The sequence below is a fragment of the Platichthys flesus genome, chromosome 8, assembly GCF_949316205.1.
Source record: "Platichthys flesus chromosome 8, fPlaFle2.1, whole genome shotgun sequence".
NCBI lineage: Eukaryota > Metazoa > Chordata > Actinopteri > Pleuronectiformes > Pleuronectidae > Platichthys > Platichthys flesus.
Window position 1 is genome coordinate 398701 of NC_084952.1, and position 22932 is coordinate 421632.

General features: G+C 46.8%; 1 protein-coding gene across 1 annotated transcript in view; it reads right to left on the reverse strand.

Moving 5' to 3' along the window:
* LOC133958602 (transcription factor COE3) overlaps positions 1 to 22932 on the reverse strand; it is an 84356-nt gene that overhangs the window by 50772 nt on the left and 10652 nt on the right. Inside the window, exons 2-6 of the mRNA XM_062393496.1 lie at positions 20458 to 20614; positions 19167 to 19230; positions 17348 to 17403; positions 14054 to 14127; positions 10006 to 10074 (exon numbers count right to left, since the gene is read on the reverse strand). Of these exons, the coding sequence (XP_062249480.1) occupies positions 10006 to 10074; positions 14054 to 14127; positions 17348 to 17403; positions 19167 to 19230; positions 20458 to 20614 (420 nt within the window). The remainder of the gene's footprint in view (positions 1 to 10005; positions 10075 to 14053; positions 14128 to 17347; positions 17404 to 19166; positions 19231 to 20457; positions 20615 to 22932) is intronic.

The window sequence follows — 22932 nt, forward strand, 5'->3', positions numbered from 1 at the left end:
ACTCAAAGAGAATGAATAAAGAAGACTTTATTGCTCAGAATCAGCCAAAAGGAGGGAGGTGTGTGTGTGTGGGGGGGGGGGCTGCTGGGGGCGAGCAGGGTGGGGGGGCTGCAACGGGAAAAAAAACAGAAGAAGAAAATCTCCAATTCATTGAGATCAAGTCAATAACACTGTAATATTTATGAAGGCTGGAAGCCAGGCTGCCCTAAAACCCAAACTCCAGCAATCCTGAATTATAAATTGGTATTGATTTGTGTTGTGGGTGAGTGAGCTGCAGTGTGTGTGTGTGTGTGTGTGTGTGTGTGTGTGTGTGTGTGTGTGTGTGTGTGTGTGTGTGTAGCAGCAGGATGCAGCTATGCTCAGCTGCTCGATTGTTTTCACGCTTTCACAGAAAAAAACGTGAAGCTGCTTGTTTGGCTACATTTTGTAGAGCAGAAAAAAGTGTGTCTGTGTGTGTGTGTGTGTGTGTGTGTGTGTGTGTCCGTACCTGTGTGTAAAGTGGAGTTTTCTCACTTATGTACACATCATAACAGAAGTAATACTAATCTTCAATGCCAGGCTGTTGTTTGTTTGTTGTTTCTTCTCTATAATGTTTACTTCCTGCTTCAGTTAAAGCGATGACTCCTCGTCCGTACGATTGGTCACACGGAGTCGGTTGCGTGGACGCCGGCTTCATCCCGCACGTTCGATGCTCGTGTTAGGAAACTTGCTGACGTCTGACACTTTTACAGTTTGTGTGTTTCTATCCTGAATTGTTTTGTGTAGTTTCATGATCTTCAAACAAATATGGACGAGGCCGCCTCCTTCCCCTAAGTTCACACACACACACGAGAGAGAGAGAGAGAGAGAGAGACAGAGAGAGAGAGAGAGAGAGAGAGAGAGAGAGACAGAGACAGAGAGAGAGAGAGAGAGAGAGAGAGGGACACAGAGAGAGAGAGAGAGAGAGACAGAGAGAGAGAGAGAGAGAGAGAGACAGAGAGAGAGAGAGACAGAGAGAGAGAGAGAGAGAGAGACAGAGACAGAGAGAGAGAGAGAGAGAGAGAGGGACACAGAGAAAGAGAGAGAGAGACAGAGAGAGAGGGACAGAGAGAGGGACAAGAGAGAGAGAGACAATGTTGTGGTCATTACGTAACCCAAACCACCGTCTCCCCTCCCCAGCCACCTCCACCCTTACAACCCCCCCATATCACATCCCTCCATCTTTATATAGAAATCAATACCCTCTTAATCTGCCTCCTCTCCTCCCTCTGCCCCCCCCAAACTGTCTCATTCTCACCCCTCCTTCTCCGTTCTACCTCCTCACTTGTCCATCTACACCTCCCCCCTTCCTCACACGTCTTCTCCCTCTCTGTCTTCCTGCCTGGACCTGCCCGCCTCACATTTCACATTTCACAAACACAAACACACACACACACACACACACACACACACACGCACACACAGACACACACACACACACACACACACACACACACAGTATAGAGCCGCCACTGAAAATATTATTATTATTTTCAGTGTAATAAATGAGTCACATATATATATAGAAATAATAATCAATGATTATTGATGAACACAGGAGCAGCATCATCCTCCCACTTCCTTCCTGTCCCTACGACGGCGTCCACGCTGCGTCGGACATGAAGACACGTGTTACGAGGACGCTGATCTTCCACTCACGCTGTCAGAAGACGTTTGTTCGTGACGTGAAGATTCATCAAAGCTCATTTATACTCAACGTTACATACTTGGACTGGAAGAGACGCAGGATTGTGTCGTTCTCTTCACTTGTGTAGCTTTCTGAAGATGACGCATTCACACGAAACTGACGGAATGGAGCAGTACCACTAGAAATCATGGGGGGCAGTGTTGCCACTAGTTCAAGTGGAAGAACTTCAGGACAAGAGAGAAATGACGAAGAGTTCCTCATCCAGATGTTCTTACCGACCACACAGAAGACCTTCCTTCAGAAGAACGTTATTACAACCTCAGAGTCTCCAGTCCACGCTGCCCTCTAGTGGATGTGTAACTCACCGACCATGCCAACATAAAGGACAGTGACAAAAGCTGATGTGTTACCAACTTTGTAAACTTGAAGTGAAACAAACTTCATTCATTTGCATGTTACCAGTTGTTGTCTAGTTTTGTTCACATCACATCTGTTCAACGAGCAGGAACCAGTCTTCACGTCTAAATCTCCACTGGATTCAATCCTGTGTTTCGTGGATCATCGTGAGGAACTTGATTCAAAAGTCTCAATTTAGATACAAATATTTTCTCAGCAGCTGATTTAACTTTCTTGTGTTTGATGATGTCGCTGAAACTTGTTTTCCGGCGGCATGTCTGATTGATTGACAGCTGTGTCAGCTTATCGCAGTCAGCGGGGGAGGCAACTTCCTGCATTGGCCTCAGATTCACCAGAGAAACCAGTAAATGTCTTCTGAAAGATTTCTGTATGATTCTCTTGATGTTTGGTGAATTTTGAATGAAGCTTTCAGTAGAAATCCTCCAGAACCTGGACCTGAGCTGAGAGTGTGTTCAATAAAATAAAGTACTGACATGTGTCTGCACGATGCTTCTCTTTGTCTTTACGCTTTAAGATAATAGAGAAGTGATAATAACATGTAATGTAATATGTAATAACTGCAGCAGCAGGAGGATCCACCAGCTGCTTGAAGCACAAACCTCACTCAGATCTGAGCTGCTCGTCTTTAACCTGTCGTTTATCAGAGGAAGAAAATACAGGAAACTGAAAAATACTAGAAACACACGGATATAAAAACGCACAGAACCAGCAGAAATGTCTGCACACACACACACACACACACACACACACACACACACACACACACACACACACACACACACACACACACACACACACACACACGCTCCCCTCCCCCACATCTGGTGGTGAGGCAGGAGCTCAGTGATGGTCGTCCTTAATTAGCCACTCCACACTCATATTCCTGATTAAACCACTGCTGTGTGTGTGTGTGTGGCGTGTGGGTGTGTATGTGTGTGTGTTTGATGGAAGGTTATCAGTGAATTCTTAATTGGGAAAACACTTGGGTGATTAACAATAGGCGAGGGCGAGGGAGGTTCAGTATGCTGCCAGGGCCTGAGTCACCCAGCACGGGGCCCCGGGGCCTTGCGGGGCCTCCTACTGTATTTTCAGTGTAAAGAAGCTAAAGACAGTTTTTAACAGGAAGTGAAATCAGAGTGAAAAACAAACTCAGGTTCGTTTCAGGGAACCAGGGTCTGCTCAGAGGATCCCTGATTGGTCAGGAGCAGCACCGATCTGCTTGTGGTCAGTCGTCAGGAGGGCGCCGTGTGAAGGCGCCTGTCGAGACATCGTGGACTCGTCTGTTTCCATCTTTACAGGTCGCTCAGAAACAGGTGAACTTTGACCCCTCAGAAGTTTTGACCTTTTAAAATCAAAAGTTCCTGCAGCTGGGTCAAGTGTCAAAGATCTACTGCCTGCGTTCTCTGCTGCTGGAGACAGGCTCAGTGTGAACTGTGCCTTAGTGCATCTGCTACACAACGACAGAAGTGTGTGTGTGTGTGTCTGTGTGTGCATTGGCAGTTTACTACCCCCCCCTTCTGTGAAAGCAGTTGGTGCTGATGTTGGACGTCAACAAGAGGATCAGTGAACAGAGATCGATAACTTCTCTCTCACACCAAAACGTGTGTGCGTGTGTGTGTGTGTGTGTGTGTGTGTGTGTGTGTGTGTGTGTGTGTGTGTGTGTGCGTGTGTGTGTGTGTGTGTGTGGTGAAATTAACAAGGTGATTTGCCTTGAGGGGGTGAGGTGCATGCTGGGAGGGGGATTTGGCAGAGGGAAGTGCTGAGAGAAGAGGGGGGGAGGGAGGGGGGGGACTCTCAAAGTTCCCATGATCCCCTGGTGCCGGTGTGTGGACCGGTGGGGGGTGTGGGGGGTGGTGGGGGGTGTTTCCAGCTGAGCTCCACTGGATGTTGCCACCGAGGTGACTAATGAACCTGCAGGTGGTGATGTAATCACATTTGGCCTTAAGTCCTCAAACCAATTAAGAGTCAACAGGAAGCTCGAGGCCAGTTCACACTTCATGTATGTACAGTATATATATATATATTTACTTATAAGTGTATTCTTAATATTTAATACAAATATGTATTTAGAAAGTTTAACCCCCATCACCCCAATACTTCCTGGTCCACACACCCACACACACACACACACACACACACACACCCCCCTCTGGGATATTCTTGTTACTCTTCTTTTGTTTCTGTTTAAATGTAAACTATTAAATTCCAACAGGAAGTGATGTTCTAAAGAGAGAATAGATGAGAAACTCATCAGCTGTTTACAATGACAACAGTGTGTGTGTGTGTGTATATGTGTGTGTGTGTGTGTTAATGATTCAGTTTGAACCTCAGACCAGCGGCGTCTGACCAACATCTATATTTTACACTTGGCCACAAACCTGGTTCACGCGTCACTGACTGAAGCATCTGTTCATTTGCTGGTGACCTCAGTCACAGCGCCCCCATGCTGTCAGCAGCAGGATGGGGAACTTGGGCTCTACTCAGGTTTTAAAGAGCCGCTTCACGTGTCTTCCTGATAGAATGTGACACACCCACAGTCTTCTCCACCTGAAAACCTGCTGGTGTTTGGTTCCAGCTCAGAAACGTTATCAGGTTCCAAACTCATTCATGGTTTTAAAGGATTTGCCTGAACAGAAGCTGTGAGTTGTCGGTGAAGGTTACCGGAGGTTTCACCGTGACAGGAAAGTGTGTTGACACCTGGCTGAGGGCCAATGTGGTCGCCCCCCCAACCAGGCGGTCAGCCGCTCGATCCTCAGTCTTCCCCACCTGCACGCCGAAGTGCCTTTGGGCAAGGCCCCTTATAGATAACTTTTAGATTCGCCATCATCAAATGGAGCTGACATCTCCCAGAATGCACCTGGATAGAGTCTGTAATCAGAGGCTCCAGTCCGCGGGGGCACCAGGTGAAAGGAGTAAGAGGACGTTGAGAATCGTGGCGTCCAGGAACATGGATCATGTGATCACATGGTCCGTGGTTTCAACCCGTCAACCTCTGGTTTCTGCCTGAACATGGTCATCGGTGATTGGACATCTTGGCTGCTGACACAAAATCTGACCAATTAGCAGCTCTGTCAGAATCAGCCTTCAAAACAAAAGAGCCATTAGTCCGACATGCTTACCCATGATGCATTGCCCCTTCAGGTCTTCTCCTTGTGTCCGTGCTACAGAGACCCATTAACACGTCGTTGCTCCATCAAGATCTTTAAATCACCGCCATAAAGCTGAAATCACATCGCAGCAGTTGACCTGCATGTCTGCACCATCACCCTGAACCTCAAGTCAAATTACCCAGAAACCCCTGCAGTAAACTCCAGCAAACACCCCCCCACCTCCATCTCTCTCCCTGCTTTCAATTTTAGCCTCGCCTGCCCAGTAACGTCCTGCTTTTATTGTAAATCTATACTCTTAATCTGGCCGGCTCCGATGGGCCTCGCTCGCCGGATCAATACGCCACGATTGCTGGGAAGGGTCCGTGGGGGCAGATAACCCCCCCTCACCACCACCAGCACAAACCCACCCGGTGGAGTTAACCCTCCATAGGGTCCAACACACACACACACACACACACACACACACACACACACACACACACCGAAACTGAGACGTTAGTAAGGCAGACCTTCTCTTCCTGATTGGTTATCATCAGTCACATGACTCGACTACAAGCAGTGAACACAAAGCGTTGCTAACACTTCTTGTCAGTAACACTTCCTGTCAGTTCCTGAGGGTGGAGCCTCGGTCTGGGTGGAGCCTAAGTGGGTCAGTGTGGGTGGAGCCTCAGTTGGTAAGTGTGGGTGGAGCCTCAGAGGGTCAGTGTGGTTGGAGCCTCAGTGGGTCAGTGTGGGTGGAGCCTCAGTGGGCCAGTGTGGGTGGAGCCTCAGTTGGTAAGTGTGGGCGGAGCCTCAGAGGGTCAGTGTGGGTGGAGCCTCAGTTGGTCAGTGTGGGTGGAGCCTCAGTTGATAAGTGTGGGTGGAGCCTCAGAGGGCCAGTGTGGGTGGAGCCTCAGTGGGCCAGTGTGGGTGGAGCCTCAGTGGGTCAGTGTGGGTGGAGCCTCAGTGGGTCAGTGTGGGTGGAGCCTCAGTGGGTCAGTGTGGGTGGAGCCTCAGTTGGCCAGTGTGGGTGGAGCCTCAGTGGGCCAGTGTGGGTGGAGCCTCAGTGGGTCAGTGTGGGTGGAGCCTCAGTTGGTCAGTGTGGGTGGAGCCTCAGTGGGTCAGTGTGGGTGGAGCCTCAGTGGGCCAGTGTGGGTGGAGCCTCAGTGGGTCAGTGTGGGTGGAGCCTCAGTGGGTCAGTGTTCTCTATTATCAGTAGTTTTGTCTTTTTTCAGTTCAGTTCTAACTGATCGTTTTAACTTCAGTTAAAAACCTTGAACTAAAGAACAGCGTCAGACAGGAACAAAGGACTGAAGCTTTGATGTGAAGGAGAACAAACTAATAAAAGTGAATTAAAGCCTCTCATTTGAGTCCCGTGTTTTAAATCACACCTTCCCTCGCCAGCGTGCCAGCTCCCACGAGACCATAAAGCATCTTAACAGTGAGACGAGCTGCACAGGAGAAAACCAGGACTCATCCTCAGAGCAGCTCTTTCAAACAGGTTCACAGCTTCTTCTCAAACCTTCCAGTTCCCTCCACAGATCACTTCCTCTGGTTCATCGTCTCTTCAACCAGGACCACGGGACATGAAGTCATTTCACTGGTTTCACATGATTTAAAAACAGACACATGACGTGAACTGATTCACAACAGAAACAATCAGGTTCACTAAAGTTCACCTTCACTTCACTTTCAATGATTTTAACCTGATGTTACATGAAACCAAATAAATAAAGATAATCGCCAGTCAGAAAAAAACATCTTCTTCAGCTGGAGGAAAGGGGCTGGGGGGTGACTGGGGGTCAAAGGTCACACTCCATCACTCTGACCTCAGCGATCTACAGATTACATCAAAGCTGCAAATGGTATAAGAAGAATAAGTGGTGATCTGAGTGTGTGTGTGTGTGTGTGGGTGGGTGTCTGGTAGGGGTCGTGACCTCCATGTTAGGCCTGACCATTAAAGAAGGAGGGTGTTGGTCAGACAGAGGAGGAGGAGGAGGGAGGCTGCGGTGAAGAGGTGTGTTCTGGGTAATTAGAGCTCGGCCTCCTCGTACACTCTGACACTCTAGCGATTTACTGCCCCAGCTCGGGCGACTTGGCCGACCAGCTAATTGCAATATTAGCGTGTAATAAAGCCGGTGTTACGGCGATCCGTCAGCAGCTGCGTTCTGCTGCCTCGGCAGGATTTCAGCCATTAAGCAGCAAGCGAGGAAACAAAGCTCACATCCGACAGACGAGACAGCTCCACAGAGCAGGAGCTGGGATCCGATCCCCACGCAGGAGAAGAGGGCCCTTCAAAATCACCTGACACAAAACTGTACGACGGTGAAAACCACCTAGTGTTGTACCCGATGACTGTTAAAGGTCAAAGGTCAGAAGACGACAGAAGGAGAAAACGTCCTCAGAGACGATGGAGGTGAAGGACGAGTGTGTGTGTGATTTATCTCAGGGAGACGTGAATCTGCTCAATGAAACTGCTTCACTGTTGCTACTGAACCACATCATTTACATGACGGGTCACTAACCACACAACACCCCCCCCCCCCCCCCTCTGTGTGTGTGGGGGGGTCACAGTCATAAATCCTGCATTTCTAAACTGCCGCTAAATGCAGAGAAACAACCAGAGCGGCAGTAAATCAGCAGCAGGTGTGTGTGTGTATGGGTGTGTGTATGTGTGTTTGTTTGTGTGTATGTGTGTTTGTTTGTGTGTGTGTGTGTGTGTGGTCTAGTATATGTTCAAGTGTCCTAATTGTAGAAAAACAACAAGGACCAGAAAGTAGAACCAGTAGACATCATTGTGAACAAGCTGATCCATCGTCAGTCCCAAGACAACAAGCCCGAATACACACAGGACGCACTGGTCCCCACAGACACACACACACAGTGATCACGTTACATGAACAACAATAATCTGAATCAGAAAAATGAGTCTGATTATGATGTTTTCACGAGTCTGATTTATAACTCGCACCACATTTTACACCAGAACCTGGAATAGTTCCATAAAGCTCGCTCCTCGTTCTGGTTCTTCATGAAGACGCTGTGATCCAGGTCCTGTGATGTCATCAACTGTTGTATGTCCATGTTGTACAGTGCGGTGAAACTCCAACAGGACGTTCTAACGCCATTAATACGTGAAGATGATGACGCTCCGGCGTGAGACTAAGGTCACAACACAAGTCTTCATGAGTGATTATCTACGTGTAATGATCAAGAGGAGGGTGGAACCTGGAAAGGACTTACATCTCTATAAGTCTATAAATGTCTATATATAGACTTATATTCTGTTGGGGGGGTGTATTGAGTCCATCTCATGTGTGACCGAACACAGAGAGTGACAACACCTCTACAAACACCCATCAAACACACAAACACACACACACACACCCATCAAACACACAAACACACACACACACACACCATATGTGTACGGACACACGGATGAGTTCCCATTCTGACATGTATGAACATGTGTGTAGTGTATGCATGTTGTCTTCCGTGTGCGTGTGTCCTGGCCGCAGTCCAAGGCCTCTCTAATGAGCCAACATGGACTCAGTATCACCCCCCCCAGGCACACACGTCCTCCCCTCTGACCTCCGCTGAGGTCATCGGCTCCCAACACTGCCACCCGACCAATCGCAGTTGCGGGTTGTGATGGACAGCCGCCGACTCCAAGGACGTGGAGGACGGAGGGATTAGACGGCGAGGACAAACACTAATAAGGGATTGTGCTGCTGATGTTTCTGATTGGCTGTCGGGTTCACGCTCCCGCTGAGGGACGAGAGCAGAGACATCCCAGGCTGCAGAGCTTCAAGTTGATATCTGACGTTTAAAGTTTCCTTCAGTGTCTGTTCATCACTGAGTTCAAACAGGAACTCACCACAGCCAGTTCAGCTGCTTTTATTTTGAAAGACTTTGTGGCCCAAATCCAGAATTTATAAAAAAAAACATTTACATTTATTGACCATTGTGTTCCTGTGGGGGAACACAATGGTTTTGGAAAACTTCGTACTGATTTGTGCTCGTAAGTCTTTCAATGACCCGGATGAACGAGTGTCGGAGGAGAACCAGGGACAGGGAATCTCTAAAGTCTGGAGACAGCGTCCTGACAGGAGGGACATCTGTGTCCCAGTTCATCCAGTCTGTGAAGCTGAGGGAAGTCGTGGGATCTGAGTCGTGTCTGTTCACGTTCGATTCCGTGTGGTGTTGATTACAGTTCACACAGTCGAGCCTCGTGTCGGAAGTGAGACGTGAGAAAACAGACGAGGAAACAAAGACACCAGACGACGCCTGGATGAAGCTGCTGCACTTTGAATATACAAATAACATAATATTATTATTATCATTCATTATATTCCAATAGTTTTAAGCTGAATTTCCACTGATGACAAGTTGATGCAGTGAATAAAGTTCTTCATGGACATTTTCCAGAATCTTCTATCACAGATTTCTGAACTAAACAAACCAGGTCCTTTTCTAGAGGTTGATGAGAACATGTAGTAAGTGCTTTAAAGTGGGACTTTCAGAGATGAAATGGAAACATCATCAGACAAAAAGCTCCAGAGCCAAAAGCCCAGAGACGCTGATCTGGGATCTGTTCACTGACTGCAACCAGCGAACGTTCGAAAACAAGATTCAGCTCAACGCAAAGAAAACTGAGATTTGATTCAAGACGAGAAGAGAAAGAAACAAAACTGCAGCAAAATCTGAAAAACAACCACCTGATGCAAAATGAGAGTCAGTGAACTGACAGAGAGGCAGTGAGTTTGTGTAGAGAGGAGGAAGAGGAGGAAGAGGAGGAAGAGGAGGAAGAGGACAGACACCAGCTCCTACCTGTCGATGATGACCGGGTCAGACGGCGTCTCGTTGCGGTTTCCGCAGCTTTTCTTGTCACAACAGCGACTGAAAGAGAAAAAGACGACAACAGGGTTCAGGTCAAAGTCCGACTTCATGTGTTCATCTGAGTGTCTGACTGAGTGAGACAGAGTTCAACACTTAAAGATCAAAATAGACTCTTCAGCCAAAGAAGCATAATAACGTTTCTATTAAATGAATATTTCAAATAAATTAAATTTAAAGTTCGCAAATGTTCAAATCAAAACTTGAAACTTTGTCTCCTAAAAAAATTGTTTCAAAGGAGGTGACAGAGCTTCAAAATAAAGTGTTTAGGCACTCAGTATCTCCATGATGACAACTTTTATTTTGAAAGACACACACGCACACACAGACGCACACACATGGACGCACACACTCACACACAGTGTCCAGCTGGGTCTGGTCCAAACCAAGGTCACTAAAAGTTGGCCGACACCCAGCGATGGCGGAACACCCCCCCGCCAGCCAGCCAACCGGGCACCTGCTCACCAAGCAGCCGTCCGGGGGGGGGGGGTCAGGCCGGTGTTTAAACAGCAGCAGATCGAGTGCAACACATTAATATCACTGTGACCACTCGTCTGAATATCAACTTTCATTTATCACTTTTTCTTTTAGTTTAGATCCTTGAAATAAATCAAAAACCTCTTGGTTTCATCTCGTTTCACTGAACCTTCGAACATTTGTAAATGGTAAAATCATTTAACAAGATTCTTTTATAGACAGTGACAGTGGAGTGAAATAATAATAATAATAATAATAATAATAATAAAAGTACTTCCTCTAAATGAGCAGAAATTGTTTTATTTATGAGTCAAACTATACATGAAATAATAATTCATTTTAAAGCTTCATTTTTTTTTATATTTCGACGTGACAATTTAACAAACAGTTTGTTTGTTGTTTTAAACAGATGTTGATGAATTTCAGCATAAATAAATAATCCAGAAGTGAACAGTGAGCTAGAGTAAAACCTCAGCTCAGTTTTCTGCTCTGGTGGGAAACGGGTGAGTTCTAACAGTGAACATCAGAATGTGTGTGTCTGTGTGTGTGTGTCTGTGTGTGTGAGAATCTGAAGTGATGTCACTGATGACAACAACAAGGCTCCTGACATCATGTCTTGTTTCTGTATCTTCTAACAAGATGAACTCATGTCCTCCTCTTTCTTTCTTTCTTTTTGGGTTATCAACATTTCTTGCGTTAATTCTTAAAATGGATCATACTGCACATGACCCGTGACGTCCAATTACACTCCTGCATCCCCCCCATGCTGTCCTGAATCAAATTGCCATTTGACAAACAAGCATCCAATCGAGGCTGCGAATGCCAAATGAGACACGTTATGAATCATTTATCACCCGGTTTGATCTGTAAGTACAGAAAAATCATAACTAAGCGCTGTGTCTGTGTCCCACTGTCTCCCAGTCTCTGTGTGTGTCTCTGTGTGTGTCTGTGTGTGTCTGTGTGACTGTTGCCACAGAATGCGCCACAATAATTTATTCCCCCAGCTACTTGGAACCATTAGTGAAAGTTCCAGGAGACCAATTAGCATTGGAAACCCACTGGTGCTGCTGTGGTGACAACCTCCTCCAAACTGCCAAAGAAGTGTTATAAACAAACTGGACCCCAGGAGCACTGCCGGGGCCCCTCCAGGGACCCGGGGCCCCTTTCCAAAGACGAAAACAAACCTTGGCTGAGCGTCCACAATATCGCCTTAATGACGTTTCCCCCCGGGCCGCACACAGGCTAACACCACGGCCGGCTAATGACTGAGAGAACAACACACACAGACCTGGAGCGTGAAGTCGTGAGTGAGTGAGTGTGTGTGTGTGTGTGTGTGTGTGTGTGTGTGTGGTGTGTGTGTGTGCGCATGGCTCAAAAGTGGCAAACGCAAACAAACAGTGTGTGTAGTTGCTGCTGTCAGTCATTTTGGCAGAGAGCCTTCGTCCCTCATCGCTGCTGCACAGACTCCTCAGGTCGCTGTGCACAGACACACACACACAGACACACACACACAGACACACACAGACTAACACACACACAGGCCCCAAAAATAATTCAGCCACAGGAGCCAGTTTGGCCTCCGAGCCTCGACCAGGCCACACAAGCATCATTACTGCTGGCCACACCTCCTCGCCGCTCAGAGGCCACTTCAGACGCCGCGACAAGTGGAATCTACTTTAAGCACAAAGAGAGGGTTGTCTGGGCATGTTGGCGTTATCACACACACACATCCACACACACACACACACACACACACACACACGGAGAGAGCCCTTCAAAGGCTCCCTGAGGACGATGCAGCACGACGTCAGAGGCCGGCGCTCGGATCACAGCGTCCAGATAACACCGATCAGGAAGGGCCGGCAGCACAGGGCTCGCTTTCAAAGGGCAAGTGTTGTAATTACCCGAAGGCCCTGAACGCCTCGCCGGCAGCAGCCGGGCCTGATGCTGCAGCCCCCCCGGCTGCCAGGCAGCGCCGCCTGCCCGGGAAGCAGCTTCCTCTCGGCAGGCGAGGCAGCTTCCTCTCCTCAGCCTCGCCGGGAGCCGGGGGGGGCACCTGGCCGCTGGCGCCTGAACGCTGGTTTGTGATTGGTCGTTTTTGGAAAACAACTGAGTCCCGTTTAAGAACGGTTAATGTGCCGCAATGATACGATGTAGAGGTCACACACACACACACACACACACACACACACACACACACACACACACACACACACACACACACACACACGTTGATCAGACTAATGGAATTATTTGAATTGATCACTGTTTTCACTACGACTTCTGATCTGAACTGGAACCAGTGACTGACGGTTAACAGCCTGGTGTCCCACCACCCTGAGGTGTCCCTGCTGAGTGTCCCCAGGGACACTAACCAACAGGGACGCCCATAAGGAAGACGTGAGCCGGGAGAGAAGATGGAGACGCTCTGTGATCCTCACTCATTAGCGAATGGAAACACAGCATCCATCAGGGGAAGGCTGGTTAATAACCACACTCAATCACATGATGACTGAGGCTGAGAGACGCCTTCATGGAAATGAAGCCCGAATCCACGGAATCTCATGGGGGGGGGGGGGGGGGGGGGTAACTGAAGTTGTGTGAGGAGGTGAGGACACACACCACAGAGCAGAGGTCACACAACTGAAGAACACATCCAGAACCACTGATCAAACTGGTTTCACTTTAATCTTAATAACTAGACTCACATCTGATTCATATGAAGAACCAGTCTGACTCCATGTTATACCAGTTCATTCACACTGACATCAGTTTACATGTCAGCCCAGGGGATCCTGAGAGAAACCAGTTTGCACATGAACCAGTTTAAACTGGAGTTAAACCAGTTTACTGCACATAGAAACCACTAAATCTCTGAGATGAACAACAAAACTACACATGTGAACATGTGAACTCGTTTGATTTGTTATATCACAAAGATCCGGGACTCTGGCTTCACTTGTGTGTTTCTATTTTTACCCCCCCCCCCCATCACTCCTCCTCTTCCTCTTCTCCATCTTCACTCCTCAGTCTGAACCAGTAAAACCATTAACTCTCAGACGACAGCAGAGACACACCGGCCAGCAAATGTGTTGATTGGTGCGATGAACGACAAACAGCTGCTTTTTTCTCTGACACACAAACACACACAAACACACAAGCACACACACATCTCTACAAGTAAACACACTCACCCACACACACAAACACACACTCACACATAAAACATCTTTACAGTTTACACACAGACATCTTTAAAAGTACACTCACACACTCTCACACACACACACACAAACATCTTTACAAGTATACACACACACAAACACACACACTCACTCACTCACACACACACACACACACACCTGTACAAGTACACACGTGTGTGGATTCATGTTGGAACCCCTGAGTCCACAGCTGATTGTCTCTGAGCAGCTGCCGTTAAATCTTCTCTCCAAGTTAGTTTGTGTTGTTTTAGTTTGTGTTGTTTTAGTTTGTGTTGTTTTACCTGCACATGATCTCGTGGGTGAGGAGGACGCGGCACATCTCGGGGTTCTTGTCCTGCCCTTCGTAGAGGATCGCCTGCAGACAAACACTGAGCTTCACTTCCTGTTCAGTGGAATCAATTATCAACATGATCTCACAGATCTGGATTATAGGTTTTAAAGAAGAGGAAAACAAATGATATCACATCTCCTGTCAAATATCCAGTATTCAAGGGTTAGTACACATTACACCAGTTAACCAGTTTACTGCACATTTAAACCAGTTTACTGCACTTTAAACCAGTTTACTGCACATTAAACCAGTCAACTACACATTTAAACCAGTTTACTGCACATTACACCAGTTAACTACTAATTTAAACCAGTTTTATTTACTCTAGTTTACTTCAGATTTAAACCAGTTGACTGCACATTACACCAGTTAACTACTAATTTAAACCAGTTTCATTTACTCTAGTTTACTTCAGATTTAAACCAGTTGACTGCACATTAAACCAGTTAACCAGTTAATCAGATCCCATTGATTAATGAACATGTGACCAGATGTGTTAGTAGCTGACGTGTTGACGAGTACAGGTGTCGCCCCCCCCCAAAAAAAAATCAAACATGGCTTCCAACCACTTCCTTACAGTGTGTTAAGAAGTGGCTCAGAACACTGAACACCACCACACCCCCCTCCGGTGGTCCCAGCCTCCTCTGGCTTTCCCAGAATTCCCTGCCAGATGGCGGGCGGCGCCCCAAGATGAAGCCCCCCCTTAACCCCCCCCCCCCTCACCCCCACAGAGCTGTCATGTCAGCGTCCGGATGACGGATGACCGCTGAGAGAAGGGAGCTAGGTGTGTGTGTGTGTGTGTGTGTGTGTGTGTGTGTGTGTGTGTGTGTGTGTTGTAATACCCTCGTGGTTGTAAATGAACTCCAGTAAGAGCACGTGTGGGTGTGTGTGTCTGTGTGTGTGTGTGTCCTCCCCCATCTTTTCCTACGATGACCTACCACTACCTCATCCACCTTTATAGTCAAAACAGACCTCCACCCTGCACACACACACACACACACACACACACACACACACATACACACACACACACCCCTGGGGGACAATACTTTTAGGATAACGACCACTTCTGCATTATTGATCCTGATCCTGGATCTGTTCCTGTGGATTAAAATGCTCCAGTTTGACCAGGAGGGATGTGGATTGCATCACAGACACATGCACACACACACACACACACACACACACACACACACACACACACACACACACACACACACACACACACACACACACACACACACACACACACACACACACACAGCCTCCTGTGTGTAGATTTGCTGGTCGATATTTATACATCATCATTCCTGATGCAACAATCCCGTGTGTGTGACTGCTTGTCCACTTTCATGGTTATTTGTGTGTTAAAGTCCACATTCTACTGCGAGTGTGTGTGTCTGTGTGTGTTTTATGTCCGTCTTTGTGAGGACCAGGTTGTGTTTAAAAAACTAAAACCTGAAAACTGTTTCGCAGAGAAGAAGAAAAGTGACTTTTTGGAAAACATGGACTCTTTTAGCTTTTCAGTTTTTAACATGTTGAGTCAGATTCTTTTTAATCCTCCACAGAGTTCTGGAGATTTTGAGATCCAAGCTTCAGCTCTGGAAACAGAACGTTCATGAACATCTGCAACGTTTTATTTGAGTTGGACATGAAGGACATTTTAGAAGTTGTGGACATGTTGTGTGTGGAATCTGTCGCAGTGTGTGTTCAGGTTCAGTAAGAACACAGGATCATGAAGACACTGTAGTTTAATAACTTCTTATAATCTGTAACGTCTTGACCCAGTGCTGCTGTGATACTTTCAGTGTGTGTATATAAAATAATAACAGTGTATGTTTCTCATGTGTGTTCGATCCCCTCCGTGAGTCTGCCGTTCAGGCGCCGCGCCGCTCCACGGTCCTAACAGGCCCCCAGCCGGCCTGTCTGTCAGCTCTGACTGTGGACCAATGGGGTGTCATGTAGTGGGAGTAAAGGTTGGGTGGTGTGTGTGTGTTGGGGGGGGGAGGGGGGGGTGTCAGGATCATTGTCTCGGCCACATTAGGGCCTATTGATCGGTTTCCACGCCGACGCTGTGTCGAGGAGCCGCTTGGGGAATCGATCGGTGACATGCCGACGGGGGGGGGGGGGGGGTTGGAGATGAATCAGTTTCTTCATCATCCTCATCGTCTAATATTTTCACGTATGACATTTAACATACAACATTTTTAAGACTCATTGCAAATATTCACACTTTACATTTGTAATTCAACAATAATGATAAAGAATAAACACCTTGAATTTCTCACTCTATTTGTTTCTATTCCTCACGGCTCAGATTCATTTAACGTCTCAATGAAAACCAGGTTTTATTCAAGAGTAACTCTGGAAAGTTATTCTCACACAACACGAGCTTCAATAATCTTTGAATTATTATTTTCTCCTGCTGGTGTTGACCATTTTCTAGATTTAAGTGTTTCTCATACAAAATAAGGCAAATAATAAAAGAGCCTGAGAAACTCACTGAGAACCTGGATCTCTGTGAATCGGAAATATTTGGAAGTTTCTTTTGGCACGGAAACCGTTCACAGGTTCAAATCCCACAGGGGGGGGTGCAGTCAGCTGAAGACTGAGCTACGCAGCTGGAAAGGAAAACAAGTCAGGGCTGCTCAAGTTTAGGAAAAGTGAGGAGGACGAAGAGGAGGACGAAGAGGAGGACGAAGAGGAGGAGGAAGAGGAGGACGAAGAGGAGGACGAAGAGGAGGACAAAGAGGAGGACGAAGAGGAGGAGGAAGAGGAGGACGAAGAGGAAGACGAAGAAGAAGACGAAGAGGAGGAGGAAGAGGAGTTACAACAGATGAGTTTTGTCTCTAACACTCGATTTAGCTTCTGTCTCTTTAAGACCCCCCTCCTGATGAAGCCCAGTCTGCTCTGATTGGTCAGCTGGTGCACTCTGCTCTGATTGGTCAGCTGGTGCACTCTGCTGTGATTGGTCAGCTGGTGCACTCTGCTCTGATTCACGATTCAGCGCCCAGTGAAAACAAAGATGGACGACACGTCTCCAGAAACATCCCAGAGGTGACCGGTGGTGATGACATCATCAAACCTCTGTAACCAACATGTATTTAATGTCCACTTTGGTCCATGTCCCATCTGCTCACATGGAGGAGGCGGAGTCTATGACCTACACTGCAGGCTGCCACCAGGGGGCGATTGAGATGAACACGAGGGTTGTTGTGAGGTTGTGTTGTTTTTGTGTTCTCACCTGTTTGGTCATGGAGTCGATGAGTCGAACGTACAGATCCTGTTCTGTCCTGATGCCTGAAGAAACAAGAACCACACAAACTGTCACTCAGCTGGGACACACACGAATGAGCTGTAGACACACACACACACACACACAAGTATTTCTGTCTTCTAACGAGTCGGAGCATGTAATACATGTTACATACATGTATTAGCGTGTTATGCTAATTAGAGCTCAGCGTGTGAAACAAGAAGAAAGAAAAGATGTGATTGTGTTGTTGTTGATGTCCCTGTAGTGTATTTATGTTTTCTGTAGCTGTTGTCATCTCGTCCCGGCGTCCCCCCCCCCCCCCCCCCCCAGCAGAAACAAACATTAGCGCGGTTCCAGAGCTGTTCATTATTTATAGGCCACGCCGCCTTTAACTGCCGAGTGCTCCGCCGCCCCCCCACTGCCTTTTCCTCAAGGATAACAAGGAATCTTCATTCTCCCACAAATTAAATATCAGTCAGGACTGCTTGTCTTGTATTAGCTATGCATCGGAGCATAAATGTGTCATGAACACGACATGGGGTGAGGAGGTAGATGGGGGGGGGCACCTGTTAGCGGCGGAGGAGCACTGATTGTGTTCGATGCCGCGGGTTTGGTTTGATGTTTTTTCTGCTTCTTGTTTTTCGGGCAGTTTCCTCTGGTTTCTAATTGACATGATTCACTCCTCGCCCCGCGGCCCCGGGCGCCGAGCGGGCGGCCCGCTAAATGACGGCTATCTGTCCCGGCTGCAGATGAGGTCAATTACCTCCGTACGATGCTAATCCGACGCCGCCGACCCATATTAGAGTGATTTATCCTCCTCTGGAAGAAAACGCTCTTTTATGTCCCACTTTATCTGGTGCCCCCCCCCCCCCCCCCCACCCCACCCCCCCGCAGGTCTGGACTCGAGCCAGCACAAACCCAAGAATCAGCCAACGATCGCTCCACTTTCCCCCGATGGACAAACCAGAGTTCAGGTTCGGTCACTTGTCAGATATTCCAGATGTCTGTGTATGTGTGTGTGTGTGTGTGTGTGTGTGTGTGTGTGTGTGTGTGTGTGTGTGTGTGTGTGTGTGTGTGTGCTGATAATGAAATTGTTTTTTCCAGCCTCACAGTCTTCACCAGTTCAGTTAAACTGAGTCCACTGAGGTGACCTTTCATAAAGTCCGGCTGCTCGGACACTTTCACTGGAGGGAGACGATCGTTAACTGAGCTTCACGGATCAGTCGAGCAGATCTCAGATCTGAACCTGCAGGACCTCATTTCCAAACTTTAGGTTTCATTTCACGCTGCCGGTCGTCCAAAGGTTTTTCTGGAAAGTCCTGAATGCAGAACGTTTCCTTCACTGACTCCATCTTTCCCTCAGTGACGTCTTTTGGTTGCATCTCAGTCTCGAGACAGAATGAAAGAAGGAGACGAGAGACGAGAGGACACAAGAGTGTGAGGAGACAGGGACGTCCTCTGACTGTCACTTTAATGCTTTACTTTCCACAGAGGGTGAGAAGATATTCTCCATGATTCTGAGTTGGACGTCAGATTTAACTGGGCTCACAGGTCCAACAATATATGAGTGTAAAGAATTAAATCTGAGACACTGAACCTGACCAGCAACTGACCCCTGACCACTGACCACTGACCCCTGACCCCTGACCCCTGACCAGCTCGTCCTGTGTCGTGCTACAAGACGTTTTCAGGACTGAACCATTGATTCTTAAACCTTAGTAAATTCAAATTAATAAAATCTGTGTGAGAGCAGTTAGTTTAAGTCAGTAGCTGTCACAGTGTTTTTGTGCGACTGTTGTTGTCTCACCGTTGCTGAAGAGGAGCTGTAGCCTGTAGTGGATTCCATTGTTAGTCTTCTCTCCGTTGTACTCCTGTCGCACAAACACACAAATCACATGTTATTAAATATGTTTGCATCATCATATAAAACATCAGCAAGAGGGAGGCCTGAAAAAACAAAGGATGAGAGGAGAGAAGATGAAAGTTGAGGAAGACACAGAGGTGAGGGGGGGTCTTTCTTTTGTCTTTTCACATTTATTAAATCTAATTAATTAGAATTAAAATGACAGAAAGAAAGTCTTAGTTGCAGAAATGATAAAGTAGAAATTGTATAAATAATTGTAGAGTGAGAATTGTATTTAATTATCTCAAAGATCCCCCCCCGCTCTGTCCATGTGACTCGTTGTCTCTCAGCCCCTGATCCAGGTTCGTCTCCATGATAATAACTTTTAATAATTAAAACAATAAACCTGCACACGGCGCTCAGGACTCGAAGAACAACGGTTTATTTTCTGAGCACATGATCAGAGAACAACGGGCGTGCGACAGTGGAAACCTTCTCTTTGTTCTCCCCCCCCCCATCATCGACTCTTCTTCCCTTTCTTTATTTTTTTCAATATTTACTCCTTTTTATTTAATTCCTCCCAACCTCTCTCTCTCTCTCTTTCAGCCTCTGTTAGTCCCTCGCCCGGTGCCAACTGAGCCTAGGAGTGTTGGCTCAGTCCCAGTGTGTGTGTGTGTGTGTGTGTGTGTGTGTGTGTGTGTGTGTGTGTGTGTGTGTGTGTCTGTGTGTGTCTGTGTGTGTTGAGGGGGGGGTGGCGGGGGATATCAGGGCGAGAGACTAGAGGTCAAAGCAGAGGTGAGTGAGTGAGTGGGTGGCGTGTGTGTGTGTGTGTGTGTGTATGTGTGAGTGGTGTGTGTGTGTGTGTGTGGGGGGGGGGGGGGGGTGTTGAGTGCCAGCTGGCAGCGGATCACAGAACGAACATCTTCAAACCTGTTGGGATATTTTTATTATTCTATTATTATTATCAATCCAAGAAAAACTATTTTATAGTTCAACTGAAATACGAGACATTAAAAACCAACAGCGCGTCGGTCCGTCCCTCAACACCTTCCCCCCCGTCTGCAGCTCTCAGCTCCGAGATCATTGGTTCCTACTAAATCAGGTGGTTCATGTACGAGTCATAAAGTTCAGAGATGTCCCTGCTGCACATGAAGGTAGCGCGGTCTGTGTGTGTGTGTGTGTGTGTGTGTGTTTGTGTGTGTGTGTGTGTTTGATCAGGGAAAGAACCAAGTTGAAGCAATAAGAGACACGTCACCTTGTCTTTCTCCACAAAGTCCACGTAGGACGTCCTCTCGATCTCGACCGGCTGTCCCTGCCGGTCGTACAGCGCCAGCACGAAGTGGAAGAAGTTGGACTTCCTCAGGTTGGACGGGGGCTGCTTCTCAAAGTGAGCCCGGGCTAAACCCACTCCACTGAAACACACAGAGAAGACTCATGGTCAACAGGTATCCATCAGCTCAGAGTTGATAAAGTCCGTCCTCATGCAGAAACCTGAAGACGAGTGGAGCTGTGATTAAAATTACCGACGTCGGGACATCGCTACAAAACAACGGTAGAGGAAAACATGAATGTGTCCTCAACGATCGATGAACTCTGCCCCCGGTGGTCGACTCAGGGATTCACACTGTTGGTGCATCAACACTCGTCTCTGTGCAAACAGTTAATAGACTTCACCAACTTCAGCAGCCGTTCATGAATCCGTGCACCAGGAGAACCCCCGGCTTCTCTCCTCCTTGATAAAACTCCTGCAGTCGTTTCTCTACACTCATTCACCACCGTCCACTGTTTATGTCATTAACACTCAAATAGGAGATTTTTTCATTTTCTGCAAATCACATCAGGAAATTTATGGATCGAGTTTCATGTGTTCACGACGTTTTGAACTTTTCCATCAGGACTGAACGGAGGTTTTTTTTGTCCAGAAGCAGCTTTTGGAAAAACCAGGGGTCAGTCCCTCCAGAATCTAGGTCGTGTTATATTCCAGCAGTTCGGTAACTAGAGGTGATATCAGGCCGACTGTGTTTTTATTCAAATAAAAACCTCATCTGGGTCAAGTTTGACTCTTTATGATGTAAATTCATCAGCGAGTCGATGAGAAATGAAGCTTCTTTGGAGACCTCATTAATTTCTGTCCACATGTGGTGATTTTAAAGCCTCATTATTAGTGTTCTCTCATTTTCATTATCACAAGCACTAACTTCTTTTTTTACATCAACACTAATCAATTATCATGTGAGATCTGGCAGCAAAACCCAAACTGCTGTTGTTGAGTTTCACTCGACAGAAAATGAAAACAACAAACAGGACTAAAGGCCAACGGAGGCTTTTTAATGAAGCTGAAAACAACAAGAGACGGATTCATAAACTTTACAAACTGAACACTGGAGCATCGACTGAAAGGTAGAAAGAGGAAAACATCCTTCAGAGGTGCAGCCAGATACTTGAGGGGTTCCCCAAGGCTCCATGGTAGGCCCATTGTTGTTTATATTTTTGATTAATTATATATATATTAACTGTATATATTGTTGTTTTTTTATTTTGTTATATTGTTCGCTATTGTTGTTTTTTAATTTGTTGTTTGTAAAGTGCACCAACCACACCAAGGCAATTTCCTGTATGTGCAAATGTACATGGCAATAAAAATAATTCTGATTCTGATTCTGGTATCAAGGGTTTCATAATTTCCTTGAGATCATTTACTGTGGAAAATGTGACAGGAAATAAATACAGTTCTTACAAATTTGACTTATGCAAAAAAGCCATGTGAAAACAAAGGAACAGAATGAGCCACTGATTATAAAACTAAATGGATTTTTATTCCAATTAAATTTAAAAAAGAGAATCTTAATGTTGATGATGTGACAAACAGGCTCACAGTCAGAGGTCCTTTGATTCAAAGCCACGTATCGACTCAGACTGAGCTTTGACAGGATATTAAATAAATATATGAAATTTTAAAACAAGTGAAATGAGAATAGATAAACATCACTGAGACAATGTGTGCGGCTGATTTGAGTAAAACTGGATAAAAATCCATGTTGATCCTGAAATGAAATCGATGTTCCTACAGGAAGCGCCCTCCGCTCTCAGCCCCGCTCCAACAGTCCGACGGGGAAACGCTCAAAAACAGCAGCCGAATATTTTTACATCAATCTCGTTTTGTTTCCTAAAACGCTTTATGATCAATATGATCGCCGGGGCATAGACAAATGTTTATTCATGCTCAGGGTTTGTTTTTGGAAACTCGCCTGCTCTCTCTCGGCCTCTGTGTTTTCAGGCTCTGGGGTGTTTTCCCCAGACGGCAGATTAATACAGCCGTGACCTTTCTGCACCCCCATTACACATGCTTAATGCCTCATTTGTAGGCCAGTTTGTTGAAACGGTTCTTCTGACTCGCCGGAGTGGTCTGCGGCAGAGTGGAGAGTCTGCAGAGGAGCTCCAGGAGGGGGGGGGGGGGGGGCTCAGGTGTTGGTCGGGCTAGAGGCTCGGTGGCAACAAACGCCGCAGAGCGTTAGAAAACACCGGAGTTAAAACCAAACTAAATCCAAGAGGAGTCAAATGTTCACGACCAGAGGAAAAACATAAGAGTCTATTTTGAATCCACGTTGACAAATCTGATTTACAATCGAGAGGAAGAGAAACAGAAAGAACCGAGCTGCTGGTTCCTCACATGGACTCTCTCTGTGCAACGCAGATCTTTAATATCAATGTTATCACAAACTCTACTTAC